Consider the following 16,648-nt stretch of genomic DNA (forward strand, 5'->3'; position numbering starts at 1 on the left):
AAGTGCTTTCTGATATTACTCCTGAATCAGATAGAAGGGGCAAGAACAAAATGGCAGAAGAGGACAGCAATAGAAAAATGGAACGACAAAAAGAATTATACCAACTATTTAATGATTATACCTTTACCCACCACCAAATGCAGATGTCTCTACCTATGTTATGAGGCTGGAAGACTTGATTCATGCTTGTAAAGAACTGGTGGTGGTGGGGGGGAAAGCAGAGGGAAGAGATTGAGAATGTGATTCTCCGGAATCTACAAAACATTGTAACAGGTTTACAGTGTAGATGCAGGAAAGATGGTCATCCAGATCAAGGGGTCAGATTCTGAGAGAGAGAAAGATCATTTAAGACAGAGGAGGAGAAATTTCATCCCAGACAGTGGTAAGCCTGCAGAATTGTTTGCCAGAAACGAATGCCAAAACGAGGAAAACTTTCAAGAAAGATGTAGAAATAGCTCTTCGGACTAAACGGATCAGTGCAATTGGGGAGGAAGTGGAAACAAAGTACCAAATTAAATGATCAGCCATGATCATATTGAATGGTGGAGCAGGTTTTAAAAAAAAAACCTGAATGACCTACTCCTTTATTTTAATGTTTCTGGATTACACATGGAGCAAAATTAGTCAAGCTCGAACAATAGAGGTGGTGTCTATGCTACACTCGAGTTCAGATATCATGAATCATTCTGTATTAGGTGAGCGTGCTTACTCGGTCCTCCTGTTCCATCTGAAGTTCTTTGACCCGCTCATTCAGTCCTTGCCGAGCTCTGTCCAAGTGAGAAGCCAGCCCAGTGATTTTAATTATGTCCGATTGCTCCTCAGGAGGGGGCACAGCAATGTTCACCTACATTTTTTTTTTAAAAAACTAACAGTTAGCAACACTGAACATAGAGAGCTACACTGATAAGTTGGAGATTCCATATCATTTCTCACTTAATTCAATCCGTGATAAGGGGAAACAAAGTTAATGCAGCAGGTTTTTAAACAAAGCATGCAGACACTTGCACCTACAGGAACTTAATACAGTCTGAAAACAGCTTAAAGTAGTATTCTGAAACAAGGAGTATATTCAAATTACAGGATATAAAGAGCTTTCAATAAGAAGTTCCCTACTTTCTTAGTTATTTCATACTTTAATGGCTCTATTACATGAATATTCAAAATGCAAAAAATAGGGTGAGCAAAGGCCAAAATCTAACTCAAGCCTAACCTGTACTATTGCTCAGATAATCATATATACTATTCACACATCTTGTAATTAAAGAAAACAGAAAAGCAAAACAAAGCTCAGGAAAATAATTTAAGCAGCAAAACTCCAGGATACCACCTTAGGCCATGAGCACTCACTCACTGCTCATTAAGAGCAGCTCTCTACAAATGGGGGACACATTGGTCTCTACACAGTCCTTTATGAAAAAGGACAAATTGTGACTCTCCAATCATCTCATGTTTCAGTATCCTATGCTGAAATATATGGACTGCCAATCAACTCCTTGGCTTACAATTATCATGGACACCAGCAAGTGCTATTATAAAAATTCAAGAGAAACATGCAAAAAATTTAAAATAAAAAGGAGTGTGGTGATCATAAGGTCAGCCAACTAGACACTCAAAAGTTGTAATTGGACCAGATTAACAGCCCCAATCAGGGAGCCCTGGCTTACAAATAAAAAAAAGTGTTTCCCCCCTCCCCAATTCTATTTTGATTTAATCCCTGCCCTCCCCTTCACTTCACTGTTTGATCACACAGCATTGCCCTTGGACACTTCATTTCTTCCTGGTTGTGGAAATTGAATAAAGATTTGTACACCTTGTGTCTTTCATTGTGTCTCACACCTGCACACACACAACATGGGTGCTGGGGGAAAAATAAGCATTACAGCAGTTAGACGGTAGTGTGGAGGGTAATAAAATAAAGGAGCGTCAGTTTCTGGCACACTCATTGTCAACTCTGAATGAGACAGGATTATGGATATTAGATTAAACTCCAATCACAACTTGGAGGTGTAACAATATCAGCCCAAATGGTCCATATATGTGACACCCCTGTCCAAGTTTCAGCAAGTGGGACACGATAGTAAGTTCACTATGTCCCCTGTTGGCCAAGATTTTGGCTGTTTGACCAAAATGTTAGTTTAATTACTACAACATCTAAATGTAAACGTACATTCTATATTTCACACACTGGCAATCGTGGGCAGTAAAGAGGTATTTACAAATGGTCTCTGTGGCCACAAGTTGGGGAACGAAGGAAAAATAAAGATTTTAGTTCCACATTAATATTCAGGTGATCCTCAAAATGTCTGTCCAGGAATGACTAGAGATTAATGCTCTGTTCACTGGAGCAATGGGTCAGGGATGTGTGTGGAGGGCAGGGAGGAAGTAAGCATTAGAAAGACTGGCCAATTTTAAAGACATTTCCTGCCATTGGAGAATTAGTAACAGAGACAACAAAAACTCAAATCAGAAGACTGAAATGGAGAGCTTAGATTTTAAAATACAATGAAAATGCCCTGACATGGATGCAGAATCCAACATTATGAACAGGAGACTGATAAATAATTAGAAATGAAAATGAAATTTGAAAAGAAAAAAAGGTATGACCATGGAATAAATCAAAGAATTCAGGTAGCTAGTTCTCTTTAGATCAGGCATGAACTGGAGGGGTCAAACAGCTTCTTTATCTATAAAACTGGACTATCCAGGTTCAACAATAATGATCCTACAATAAAGTCAACAATAATGAATTTTTAAGTTACAGAGGGGGGATGCAACATCGTGTCCCAGTTTCAGTCTGCTAGTTAAGCATTAGCAAGTTTTACCTCATACTCCTCCATCATTTTACGAATGCCACTACCCTTCTGGCCAATGATGTAACGATGCAAGTCAAAGGGCACTGCCACTTCGATAGTTACGGGAACCAATGCCTGCAAGAGAATGGTCCATGAAAAACAGCCTATGTCTCACCGAGTACTGAGCTACAATTTATTGTTGGTGACAAAGAAAGAATCTTAACATTCCTGTACCTGTAAACTGTTGAATAAATATAGTGCTAATAAATTAGAAATCACAATTTCTGGATTGATTCTTGTACCTGACTCAACCTCAAGCTGATAAACAAAATATGTAAAACCAGAAATAATTCTCTTTTGGAGTTGGTCATATTGTTTTATAATTACAGCCCTCGCTGAGGCTGCAATTAAAATCTATTTGTTAGATAAAAAAGGTTTCTATTACACATATCTTCCCATATTGAAACAGAAGTCACAGTTTAAAAACATACCAGCAGAGCATCTCTGGCTGCTTCACAACGTTCCTTTCGTCCAGAAATAATAATGATGTCATTCTTCCGGGGCACAGCGAGGTCAACGTCCTTAACTTCTCCATCAGTCTCTCCATTCTCATGGACTTGCTGCTCGACCGCTGAGAGAAACAGGACAAAGTGTTTTATTCCAGTGTGTGACAGTGACTCTAAATTTTGCAATCAAACAAACAGTCTTATTCATTCACAGGATGGGTGAATCACTGGCTGAGCCCCAGTAACCCTGTAGAAGTATGTTAGGGAGTGCCAGGACTTTGACATAGAAATTGAAGAAAAGCAAGCAAAAATTTCCAAGTAAGGATGGCTTATGATTAGAGAGAGGAACTTGCAGGTTGTGGTGTTCCCATGCACCTTCTGCCCTTGTTGGGATGGTGGTCACTGGTTTGTGAAGTGGTGCAAGTACTCAAAATAAATTAGCAGAATTACGCCATTTAGCTCACCAAGTCTGTATGACCATTCGATCATGGTTGATGTATTTCTCAAAGCCATTCTCCCACCTTCACACTGTAATCCCTGACTAAACAAGAATCCTATTTGTCCCTATCTTAAATACAATGCATTTCAGATGTTGTACACTGCTGCTATTGTCTATGGTGAAGGATTCGTCGTGGTGTCAGATTAGTTGTGTTGTCAATCAAGCAGGCTCTGCCACGGATGGTGCGAAGAATGTCAGCCCAAACCTGGATATTGTCCTGGTCTTGCTGCATTCAGATATAGACTGTTTCATTACCTGCAAAGTTGGAAACAGTAACAAAAAAGTTGTGCTATCCGTGAACACACCCCGTTTCTAACCTTCAGTCTTTCAGAAGAAGAGTTGAAATAGTTGTGTCTGGGAATCTCCTAGGGAGCTCCTGTAATGATGCCCTGGAGTGGAGATGAATGACTTACACCAACAACCACCAGTTTCCTTTCTGGTAGGTATGATTTCAACCAAAGAGCTTTCCCAATTCCCATGGACTCCAAATTAATTTGGTTTCTTTAACTCCACACACTGATAGCAAGGACAGTTAGTCTCACCTCACCATTTCAGCTTTTTGTTCTTGTTTGCTTTAAAGATTACGATAACATCACGAGCTGAGTGGCCCTAATGGACTGGGTGTCAGCGAGCAGGTCTTTGCTATCAAGCTTACTTAGCAATGACAACAATCCTCTTCATTGCTTTTGAGAGAGTAGACGGACGGGGCTGGGTTGCCTTTGTCTTACTTTGGTGTTCAGGACATTACTAATACAGTCGAGGTCGGTATTAAATAGGTCATTGAGAAAGAGGGAGCTTGGTGGGGGTGGGACATTGAGCAGTGTATTTGGAGAATGCAGCTGTGCCTTCACCAATCATGGGATATGTGGGAACACCTAAGAAGTCACAGTTGGAGGATCAGAACTCAGTGGGTTATACTGCTGGAATTTAGGCACAGGGAGGTCAAAAGATTGAGCAGGGTGAAGTTTGAGAAAGAGCAATTTAGAATGGGGGCATCAGTAGATTGAGACAACATAAACATCTGAGAGCACAAAGGCAACGGGGGAAATAGGTCATTCATTAATTAAGATTCTAAGGAGGGAAGCAGGTAAGAGGAGCTTTAGAAGTCTTGGGGAACAAATATTTGGGAGACAGTTTCAATGGAAACCATTAGAGATAGAACAATACAGCACAGAATGGGCCCTTCAACGCCCATTGGTTGTGCTGACCTGTGAACTAATCTAAGCCCCCCCACCTGATCCCACCCCACACTATCCCACCATGTGTTTATCCAGGGACTGTTGAAATCTCTCTTATGTGGCTGAGTTAACTACATTGGCAGGCAGGGCATTCCACACCCTTACCACTCTGAGTAAAGAACCTGCCACTGACATCTGTCTTAAATCTATCACCCTTCAATTTACAGTAATGGCTCCTCATACAAGCGGATGTCATCGTCCTATGATAAAGACTCTCACTGTCCACCCTATCTAATCCTCAGATTAGATGGTGTCTTTATCAAATCTCCTCTCAGCCTTCTCTGCAATGAGAAGAAACCCAAGTCTAAGCTTTTCCTCAAGACAGGCAACATCCTGGTAAATCTCCTCTGCACCGTTTCCAATGCTTCCACATCCTTCTTGTAATGGGGCTGTCAGAACTGTACACAAGTGAGCATGCACTAGCGTTTTGTATGGTTTCAGCATGACATTGTGGCTCTGGAACTCAATCCCTTGACCAATAAAACTGTATGCCAGCACTATCAACCTGGGTGGCAACTTCCAGGGATCTATGTACATGAACAACCAGATCCCTCTGCACATCCACACCAAGAATCTTGCCACTGACCCAGTACGCTGCCTTCCTGTTATTCTTCCCAAAGTGAAACACCTCACATCTAGCTGCATTGAACTCCATTTGTCACCTCAGTCCAATTCTGCAGTTTATCCAAGTCCCCCTGCAACCTGTAACATTCTTCCAAACTGTCCACTACTCCACCAACTTTAGTGTCATCTGCAAATTTACTAATCCATCCATCTATGCCTGCATCCAAGTCATTCATAAAAATGAAAAAAAAAAACAGCAGTGGTCCCAAAACAGATCCTTGTGACATACCACTAGTAACTGGATTCCAGGCGAAATATTTTCCATCAACCACCACTCAGTGCCTTCTTACAGAAAGCCAGTTTCTAATCCAAAACTGTTAAATTACCCTTAATTCCATGCCTCTGCAATTTCTCCAACAGTCTACCATGTGGAACCTTATCAAAAGGCTTTCCTGAATTCCATGTACACTATGGCAACTGCCCCACCCTCAGCCACATACTTGGTCGCCTTCTCAAAAAACTCAATGAGGTTTGAGACAGGACCTGCCCTTGATGAAACCACGTTGACTTTCTGCAATCAAATTGTTGTTTGCTAAAATTACTATTAATCCTCTCTCCTATAATCCTTCCCAAAAAAAACTTTTCCTACAACAGATGCAAGGCTCGCCGGACTAATTATCTGAGTCATCTCTATCGCCCTTCTTGAACAGGGCATGAGATTTGCAATCCTCCAGCCGCCTGGTATTAAACCTGTAGACAATGGCGACTCAAACATAAAGGCCAATGGCTCCAACATCTCCTCCCTAGCTTCCCAGAAAATCCTTGGATAAATCCTATCCAGCCCAGGGGACTTGGCTACATTTATTCCTTCTAGAATCGATAACCCTCTTTCTTACTAACCTCAATCCTTTCTAATCTAATATCGCGTATCTCATTCTTCTCCTCTACAATATTCTCCTTTTCCCGAGTGAAAAAATGATGAGAAATATCCATTTAACACCTCAGAGATGAGGAGACACTATTAAAAGTGGAGTCAAGTTGCTAATTAGGACTTTATCTGAAGAGAAACTCTGATAGCATGTTCTTCCCACTCTCAAATAAATAGGCTAATTTCAAATAAAGGAGAGCTGGGTATGGTACTCAAGGAAGAATGGTAGCCACATCTAAGCTTCCATGTTCTGCTATGAACAGAAAATGGCTCATCTGAGATTATTTCTTGTTTAAACAAAAAAAAACTTAAAGGTTAACTGGCTTAAGTGCACAATATTTGTATTATTTCTTTTACGTAGTTTAGATCTTCATAATTAAATGCCAATTTCCACTGGAATAATGCAGGATGTCTCTTGCAGTTGAGGAGCAAGTTTGTATAAAATTTCCAAATCTCAGTCAGGTGCTCAAAGTGGAAAATGACTGGAGTTAAAGAAATAATAATTTTATGCCATGCCAAAGCTATGGAGTAGGCAAAGTACTGTCAGAATGCTGATGCCACAGGAACATACAATGAGTAAGTATCAATTTTTAATTTATTACGGGCACTTACTTGACATTACACAATGCTTGAATTCTTCAAATTTTAAAAATTTTCAATGCCACTTTGTAGAGAGTGTATAGATGTACAGTGAAAAGATGGATTACTAGCAAAAGAGGACAATCCAAGCGAGAGAAAAAAAAAAAGGATTTCTTAAAATTTGATTTGTCACATGTAGCTAGGTACAGTGAAAAGTTGTTTTGTATGCAGTACAGGTAGATCATATCATACAAAAGTGCATAAGGGTAACAGAACAGATATGTTGATGGGGAGGGATGAAATAAGGTGGAAGGAAGCTCATGTGCAGCATCATCAGTATGGGCTAAATGGTGTGTATCTGTACTTTAAAACAGTATGTAACTGGCTAGTTCTAAACAAGTTTATTAAAAGTGTGAAATGCAGTCATCAAGCACGAAGTAGGAGTAAAACAATACCTTGATTCTCCTCACGCTCAGGGAATTTGATCTGTACATTATGGTCCTTGGTGATCTGTTGCACATTCAAGCCTTTGGCACCCATCACCATCCTGTGGAACTTCTGCGGAATTACACACTCTATGGTCACCTGAGCTTCCTGTATCAAAGCAGAAGTGCTAATTAGTCCAAGTACAACATCTTGCAGCATGTTCAACTGATTTAGAAGGAAAACAATATGGTGCTTAGTGCAAAAGGTAATATAGAGACTGGGTTGCAGGAACAAAGTCTGGGTCAAAGAAAAAGAAATCTTTGAAAACAAGAAAAAAAGGGTCAAAGTTAACCTTTAGAATTTATTGCTTGTCTCACACCCAGTTCTAGTTATTTTAGATGACAGGTGAAAATGAACACTCATTCCAAGTTAAAAGGAATAAAACAGAATGTTGGAAGGTGAAGTCTAGCAGAGACAAAGATTTTTTAAAAAGTGCTAGGAGAACCAGAGGATACATACACAAAAACAGGTGGGAGACCTTGGAACAATTCAAAACAGAAAGATGCAGCTGACACAAAGGAGAGGAACTTAGTTCACATTGGGCAATGGATTTTCGAAGATTGAGGATATGACTAAGTTGCAGTTGAAGTTGAAGTTGGTGTAGAGTCAATGCAAAACTCAGCAAAGGCACTAATATTCAGGAGGTACTAAAGATTGCTAAAGGCTGCAGCCTCAACCTTATTAGCACTTTCGAGAAAGATTGCTTATGGTACGTGCACTGCTGAGAAAGTTGGGAGATCTACAATTCAAGTCAATTAATGAATCCGTATAACAGCAAAGGAAATTCAGTGGGTTAATCTTCACTTCTTAAATTAAAGCAATGCCACTACGTGATTCATATCCAATGCTGGATTGTATCAGGCACTATGGATGGGACAAAATCACAACACATCATACTGGATGCAATAAACTTTAAAATTTCTATCTATAGCTTGCAGTTAGATGCTTAAAATGTGTAGTATCATAACATTGATATGTTCAACCAGCTCCAGCAAGGTATTGAATTTCAAATCTTATACATGAGCAGGCATACAATGACAAAAGTTTTTTGACTGGTATGTGACTAGCTCTCAAATAACTGAGCAGCATGGGGCTGGTATAAGATAGACAGAAGTGATTGGATCTCCACCAGTTCTGGAGCAGTTTCACCGTTCTCTGCATCAAAACCCACTTTAAGCCTGAAGAAAGCCAATTAAATCTTTCCTTCAGTAGTTAGCTGAGTTTAAGCTGAGCTTCTTAATTGATAAAATCAGCTCTCCAACGTAAATCAGCTACTTCGGGTCTCTTGCAAAACAGTGAAGCATCCAGAGAAGGAGGACCGAACAGCATAAAGATCTCAGCAATCCAATAACAGAAAATCACTGAACTGCCTTCCCAGTTTTCTTCCACTCTTAGCCTATTTTTACCTGGCTGGCTGTCTGTCTGTACAGAAGGTGAGATTACAAAGGGATTAGGTCTCAATTGATCATGTTACATGCTGGTAGTTTATAACTGTTTACTTGTAGCTGGAATCTAGTCACTTGTAATAAGTAGTACTTTTTGTTAAGTACAGAGACAAAGTCAATGCTTTCCAATTCTAGAAAATCAGACAAATTGGGGAATCTGATGTACTTATTTTAAAATCTTAACTTTTGTGATGGGTCTGTAAATAGCAAGGCTTGATTTCAAACATGCCATCCCAGCAGAACTGTAATATGGTATTGAATCAAATTAGACTAATCTAGTATAAAAAACTGTCCCACATCTGCAAAAAACAAAAATGTACCCAAGGAGAGAGCTGGCAGTGTTGGGCTGAGCTGAAGAGTAAGGACCTTCATTTAAAGACTTAAGAACTACCAGCATCTATTGAAATTAATCTTAACTTGGATTAACATGGTCAAGAGAGGGCAAAAGAAAAATGCAGTCCCTCAAAAGGGGAAACTGGTATAATGATGTGTAATTAAACTATTTAAATTTGAGATCTTGTGGAGGGCAGACAACGTCAGTCACATAAAACAACAGTGAACTGCTAGATTCAGGCTTAGATACTTCATTATTTTGCAATTGCACTTGGTACAAGAATTTCATAGTGAGCATTCTGCCTTTCAATAACATGGAATTTGATTCAATACCAAAATTTGGCATTTAATGTCTTAAGTGATATAAGTGACAACAATCAAATGTGAGAGATCAGAGATATTAATGAACTACATGATTGAACTATTCATACCAGATCTTCAATGATTTCCTGCATGCGTTTCTTGGCAGCCTCCACACAATCCTTGGCACCTTTCAGTGTCACCTTGTCACTCTGTGTTCCAGTACGGGGAAAACTGACCATCACACCGCCATATTCATCAGCGATTTCCCGCAAAACCTGTCCACGGCGAATCACAAAGTATCGGTGGTGTTTGGGATCGACAGTTATTGCATCTTCTACGACATTGTCCTGCAACGCAAATAAATGAAGTAATAAAGGGAAACAAAAAGTTCATTTACACTAAACAGCTCATCGAGCCCACTCCGCCTTTCATCATGATTGCCACATACCCGATGTCTTTCCATTCCTCTGGATACCGCTGGCTTCCAGCGATCTATTTCTTTTGCAAACCTATTCAGTGACATTGTCTCCAGAGTGTTTAATACTCTGCTGGTTCACCACATTGTGATGGAATTTATTCTCATCTCAGACCGAAACAGCCTACTGCATATCCTGACTGTGACTTTGGTGCAACATCCTGTGAAATGTCTGACCAGCCATGTCAGAATTTGAGACAATTCAACAAGATCCCCTCTTGTTCTTCTAAACTCCACTGGAGTACAGACAGTCAACTTAATCTCCACTCAGCACAAATATGCTATCCCATCAAATCAGGTTAACCTTCATTACATTCCTTCTACAGAAAATATACCTTTTCTTTACACAAGGGAACCAAAACTGCACACAACACTCTGGGTGTGATCTCAGTTGTGCAAGTGCAGTAAGACTTTCTTGCTCCAGTACTCAAACTTCACTGCAAATGAAAGTCAACTTACATTTGCTTTAACAGCTTGCTGTACCTGCATGCTTTTTACAATGAGTGGTGAACAAAAAAGGTAGACAGGTGCATTTGTAGATGAATATTTCCATAATTATCACCATTTCAATAATACTCCGCCATTATTTTGCCTTAGTGGAAATCTTCACATTTATCTACGCTATACTGCATTTACCTTATAATGATCAACTCAAGTTGTCTGAATTGTCACAAAACAAAGTCTTACTTGTCACTGAAACCAGCTTTGTCTCATCAACAAACTTGGAAATACTTTACTTAATATGCTCATCCACATCTTTGATGTGTACTCAATAGAAATATTGGTAAGTGAGAAGTAATCTGCTCTCACAATCCACACTTGATTGCAATCTGTATGTCACTCAAGACAATAAGGTGCCTGTTAAAGAGTAATAAGAATCATTCATTGATAGATTTCTAATTCTAAATGTTTTAATCAAAAAACAGCCAATATCTGTAAGCCTGCTTATATTTGCATTTTCACAAACAGAGTCACAGGTCCTCCTTTCATCCTCTCTACCAGTCATTTTTGGGCTGAGTGGATGGTCTGCGTTATGGTTTTGTTACTGCAACACTTGACACCCATTATCTCTTCAGTGTTTACCTGTCCCACAGTTTTATTTTCAAGAGGAATCTTCTTGTTTCAGGTCTGCCCTTACACATAACCCACTACTCATATTTCCTGATACATCCTGTACTGGCAGCTGACAAATAAGGACAGGCTTTTGTAATATTTCAGCAACCAAATTGATCACTTTTTGCATTGAGCCATGCAGCCAATGCAGGTCTCAGTCAGAACATAACTGGCCACTATCTCTGAATTTTAGTACAAATCACCATCTAACTTTTTGTGGAAAGAATATGGAAATTTCAGGGTAGTTTAGGCGTTAGTCACTCCCCAAGATTAATGTACAGGAACAAAAGTCGGTCTCCAGCCAGTCAGTCCACCTCACATGCCTGCTCCACAAATCAATAAGATCTTGGTTAATCTTCCAACTCAACTTTATTATCCCACCCAATCTCTCAATCCCCTTACATTTTAACCACCAATCTTACCTTTGAACATGCTCCATTGTGAGGCATCTTTATAATAGAAAATTCCAAAACTTTACAACCGAGTGAATAAAAACTCCCTATTTCAGGTGCTTCCCCAAGCTGATCAAGCTAGCACCGGTGGTTAACATATGACCAGAGAATAGGAACTTGGCTGAAGTATTAAGAGATGTGCAATGGATAGGGGAAAATGGGGTCTCCCAAAAGTTTTAACCCTATACCAGCACAAGTTAGTGCCTAGGAGAACACAAAATGGAAAAAAAATTGCAGGATTCTCCCAGAGAATCTAGTCTAAATCACAGCAATCTTACCAGGTTGTTAATAAGGACCTCCAGTTCTTTCTGAGCTTCTTTGACAGCTTCCTCTGTACCAACAATGGTGATCAGCTCTTGATCCTTGTCATCTGCTGTAGGGAAAATTATCCGGGCTCCTGTATTGTCCCGCACCTTGCGGATGTTGGCACCACCACGTCCAATGAGGAACTTATGATATTCTGGTTTGGCGCGCAGTTCACTGGTATAGTTCTTGATTTGCTGGGAAAAGATGTGCACAGTATTTAGCAAACAGATTGCTATCTGCTCAAAACAAAAAATGAGAAAAGAGCAAATCTAAAATCTGCCAAACCTAGGAAAGAAGAGCAATACATATCCAAAGATAGATAAGATGATTCACTGGGTAGTTTCACCACATAGCAGTTGACTTTAATTCTGGAAAATTGCATCCTTCACAGTCTTAATAAAATGGGACATCATCCTATTTCCCATACACCTCTCATACAGAAAGTCATACAGCATAAAAACAGGTTCTTCGCCTACCATGTTTATGTTGACCAACAAAACACCAAACTACATTAATCCCATTTACTTGTACTTGGTCCATAGTTTACTATGCCCTGGTATTTTAAGAGCTCATCCAGATGCTTCTTGAAATGTTGCATACAAACCTCCAACACCCTCTCACTTTCCACATATTTACCACCCTCTGCGTGAAAAATTTTCTCCAATTACTTACTCCTGACCTAAAACTTCAGCCCTCTGCCCGAGGCACCCTGCCTGCACCTGAAATTTTGTATACCTCAAAAATCAGATTACCCCTCAGCCGCCTCTGGTCCATGAAAAATTGAACCCAGCCTATCCAGTCTTTCCTCACAATAGACTTTGATCTCAGGATACATCCCGGTGAATCTCATCTCCACCCTCTCCAATACAATTATGTACTTCCAAAGCATTTGCACCAGAACTGCATATGCTAGTTCATCTGGGGTTGAATGCATGTTAATCTTCGATGCAGGTGATGTCAGTATTCCAAATGCAAAACATTAACTTGCATTTTCAGTGATAGGGAAAAGTTAACAGCATGTCACTTAATAGAAGGTTATTATTGTGAAAAAGTTGAGTTCAAAAGTAGGAACACTATGCTTTGGGGAAAATGGTGAGACTAGATGTGGAGTATAGCAGAAAGTATTGGGCTATTTTATTTAAGAATACAAACGTATTAGAAGTAGCTCACAAAAGGTGCTTTTTTAGACTAATGTCTGTAATAGGTGCATTGCATTTTGAGGAAAGATTGTGTCAACTAGGCTTGTATCCAAAAGTCTAGATGAGCAAGAGGTGACTTGATTGAAATACAAGATCCTGAGGGACCTTGATCTGAGAGAACGTAAAGGATATATTCTAAATGGGAGAAACTAGAACCAGGGATCATTGTTGAAATGCAAGAGGTTGCTTATTTAAGATAGAGATAAAGAGACACTTTTCTAAGAGTCATGCCTCTTTGGAACAACTCAAAAAAAAAGTGAATGCAGACCCTTTGAATATTTATAAAGGCAGAGGTAGACAGATTTTTGATAAGCAAGGAGTGAAAGGCGAGAGGGAGATGTGAATGCAGAGTAACAGATCAGCAACGTATCACTGAGTGGCAGAACAGGCTTGACTGGTCTGCACTGCTCCTGGCTCATTTGTATATTAAGATCATACTGGAGGGCTAGTGCTTTTATTTTATCAGATAATCCAAAGAAATCTCATGAGTTTGGTCACTCCATAAAGATGAAGGATAAGCAAGTTATTATATTCACTGATCACATGCAAATTACAGCATGGAGCATTGTTCATTCAACTGGTACTACTGAAGTGGACATGATACTGCTGTGAACAGTAACAGTCAGGAATCGTAGCTATCCAACCAACGCATATAATCTAGCTTGCTTTTCCAAACAGGTCAGCATTGCTCTGCTTCAGACGTCCTATGTGGACTATTTATTTGTTCGCCTATGCCCTTTATAAGCAAATTGGCAAGTGACAAGTCAAGTCATTACTTTATTAACAAAAAAACAAATTGACCTGGGTTTATATAATGCCAGCGCTGAAAATGTGTTGCTGGTTAAAGCACAGCAGGTTAGGCAGCATCCAAGGAACAGGAAATTCGACGTTTTGGGCCAGAGCCCTTCATCAGGAATGAGGAGAATGTGCCAGGCAGGCCAAGATAAAAGGTAGGGAGGAGGGACTTGGGGGAGGGGCGATGGAGATGTGATAGGTGGAAGGAGGTCAAGGTGAGGGTGATAGGCCGGAGTGGGGTGGGGGCGGAGAGGTCAGGAAGAAGACTGCAGGTTAGGAGGGCGGTGCTGAGTTGAGGGAACCGACTGAGACAAGGTGGGGGGAGGGGAAAATGAGGAAACTGGAGAAAACTGAGTTCATTCCTTGTGGTTGGAGGGTTCCCAGGCAGAAGATGAGGCGCTCCTCCTCCAGCCATCGTGTTGTTATGTTCTGCCGATGGAGGAGTCCAAGGACCTGCATGTCCTCGGTGGAGTGGGAGGGAGAGTTAAAGTGTTGAGCCACGGGGTGATTGGGTTGGTTGGTCCGGGCGTCCCAGAGGTGTTCTCTGAAGCGTTCGGCCCGTCTCCCCAATGTAGAGGAGGCCACATGGGGTGCAGCGGATGCAATAGATGATGTGTGTGGAGGTGCAGGTGAACTTGTGGCGGATATGGAAGGATCCCTTGGGGCCTTGAAGAGAAGTAAGGGAGGAGGTGTGGGCGCAAGTTTTACATTTCCTGCGGTTGCAGGGGAAGGTGCCGGGAGTGGGGGGGGGGGGGGGGGGGGGGACCTGACGGGGGAGTCACGAAGGGAGTGGTCTTTGCAGAACGCTGATAGGGGAGGGGAGGGAAATATATCCCTGGTGGTGGGGTCCGTTTGGAGGTGGCGGAAATGATGGCAGATGATACGTTGTATACGGAGGTTGGTGGGGTGGTAGGTGAGAACCAGTGGGGTTCTGTCTTGGTGGCGGTTGGAGGAGCGGGGCTCAAGGGCGGAGGAGATGCGGTGGAGGGCATCGTCGATCACGTCTGGGGGGAATCTGCGGTCCTTGAAGAAGGAGGCCATCTGGGCTGTACGGTATTGGAACTGGTCCTCCTGGGAGCAGATGCGGCGGAGACGAAGGAATTGGTAATATGGGATGGAGTTTTTACAGGGGGCAGGGTGGTAGGAGGTGTAGTCCAGGTAGCTGTGGGAGTCAGTCGGTTTATAGTAGATGTCTGTGTTGAGTCGGTCGCCCGAGATAGAAATGGAAAGGTCTAGGAAGGGGAGGGAGGAGTCTGAGACAGTCCAGGTGAATTTGAGGTTGGGATGGAAGGTGTTCGTAAAGTTGATGAACTGTTCAACCTCCTCGTGGGAGCACGAGGCAGCGCCGATACAGTCATCGATGTAGCGGAGGAAAAGGTGGGGGGTGGTGCCAGTGTAGTTGCGGAAGATGGACTGTTCCACATATCCTACGAAGATACAGGCATAGCCGGGGCCCATGCGGGTGCCCATGACAACTCCTTTAGTTTGGAGGAAGTGGGAGGATTGGAAAGAGAAGTTATTCAGGGCGAGGACCAGTTCAGTCAGTCGAAGGAGGGTGTCAGTGGAAGGGTACTGGTTGGTGCGGCGGGAAAGGAAGAAGCGGAGGGCTTCGAGTCCTTCGTGATGGGGATGGAGGTGTACAGGGACTGGATGTCCATCGTGAAGACAAGGCGTTGGGGACCGGGGAAGCGAAAATCCTGGAGGAGGTGGAGGGCGTGGGTGGTGTCCCAAACGTAGGTGGGGAGTTCTTGGACTAAAAAAGGGGACAGAACCGTGTCGAGGTACGCGGAGAGGAGTTTGGTGGGGCAGGAGCAGGCTGAGACAATGGGTCGGCCGGGGCATTCAGGTTTGTGGATTTTGGGCAGGAGGTAGAAACGGGCAGCATGGGGTTGTGGGACTATGAGGTTGGAGGCGGTGGATGGGAGATCCCCTGAGGTGATGAGGTTGTGGATGGGCTCGGAGATTATAGTTTGGTGGTGGGAGGTGGGGTCGTGGTCAAGGGGGCAATAGGAGGAGGCGTCCGCGAGCTGGCGTTTGGCCTCAGCGGTATAAAGGTCGGTGCGACAAACTACTACCGCGCCTCCCTTGTCTGCCGGTTTGATGGGTGAGGTTGGGGTTGGAGCGGAGGGAGTGGAGGGCTGCACGTTCTGAGGGTGAGAGGTTGGAGTGGGTGAGAGGGGTGGACAGGTTGAGTTGGTTGATGTTGCGGCAGCAGTTGGCTATAAATAGATCGAGGGCGGGTAAGAGGCCAGCACGGGTGTCCAGGTGGATGGGGTATGTTGGAGGCGGGAGAAGGGGTCGTCAGAGGGTGGGCGGGAGTCTTGGTTGTAAAAGTAGGCATGGAGGCGAAGGCGGCGGAAGAATTGTTCAATATCTCGCCGCGTGTTGAACTCATTGATCCGAGGGCGTAGGGGAATGAAGGTGAGGCCTCTGCTGAGGACTGATCTTTCATCCTCAGAGAGGGAGAGGTCTGGAGGGATGAAGAAGATCCGGCAAGGTTGGGAGCTAGGACCTGGTGTGGGACTGGAGCTGGGGGTGGGGACGGGGTTAGGGGTAGGGACAGAGATCGACGTAGGGGCGGGGTTAGACGTGGTGACGCTGCTCAGTGTGGGGGCGGGGTCAAGCGTCGTGACGG

The 16,648-nt window shown here is 42.5% G+C and overlaps 1 protein-coding gene across 1 annotated transcript in view; it reads right to left on the reverse strand.

Moving 5' to 3' along the window:
* hdlbpa (high density lipoprotein binding protein a) overlaps positions 1 to 16,648 on the reverse strand; it is a 79,597-nt gene that overhangs the window by 12,317 nt on the left and 50,632 nt on the right. Inside the window, exons 18-23 of the mRNA XM_060835009.1 lie at positions 11,992 to 12,213; positions 9,802 to 10,020; positions 7,562 to 7,700; positions 3,284 to 3,423; positions 2,823 to 2,927; positions 710 to 844 (exon numbers count right to left, since the gene is read on the reverse strand). Coding sequence (XP_060690992.1) covers positions 710 to 844; positions 2,823 to 2,927; positions 3,284 to 3,423; positions 7,562 to 7,700; positions 9,802 to 10,020; positions 11,992 to 12,213 — 960 coding nt within the window. The remainder of the gene's footprint in view (positions 1 to 709; positions 845 to 2,822; positions 2,928 to 3,283; positions 3,424 to 7,561; positions 7,701 to 9,801; positions 10,021 to 11,991; positions 12,214 to 16,648) is intronic.

Source organism: Hemiscyllium ocellatum, chromosome 13 (assembly GCF_020745735.1).
Source record: "Hemiscyllium ocellatum isolate sHemOce1 chromosome 13, sHemOce1.pat.X.cur, whole genome shotgun sequence".
NCBI classification, from domain to species: Eukaryota; Metazoa; Chordata; class Chondrichthyes; order Orectolobiformes; family Hemiscylliidae; genus Hemiscyllium; species Hemiscyllium ocellatum.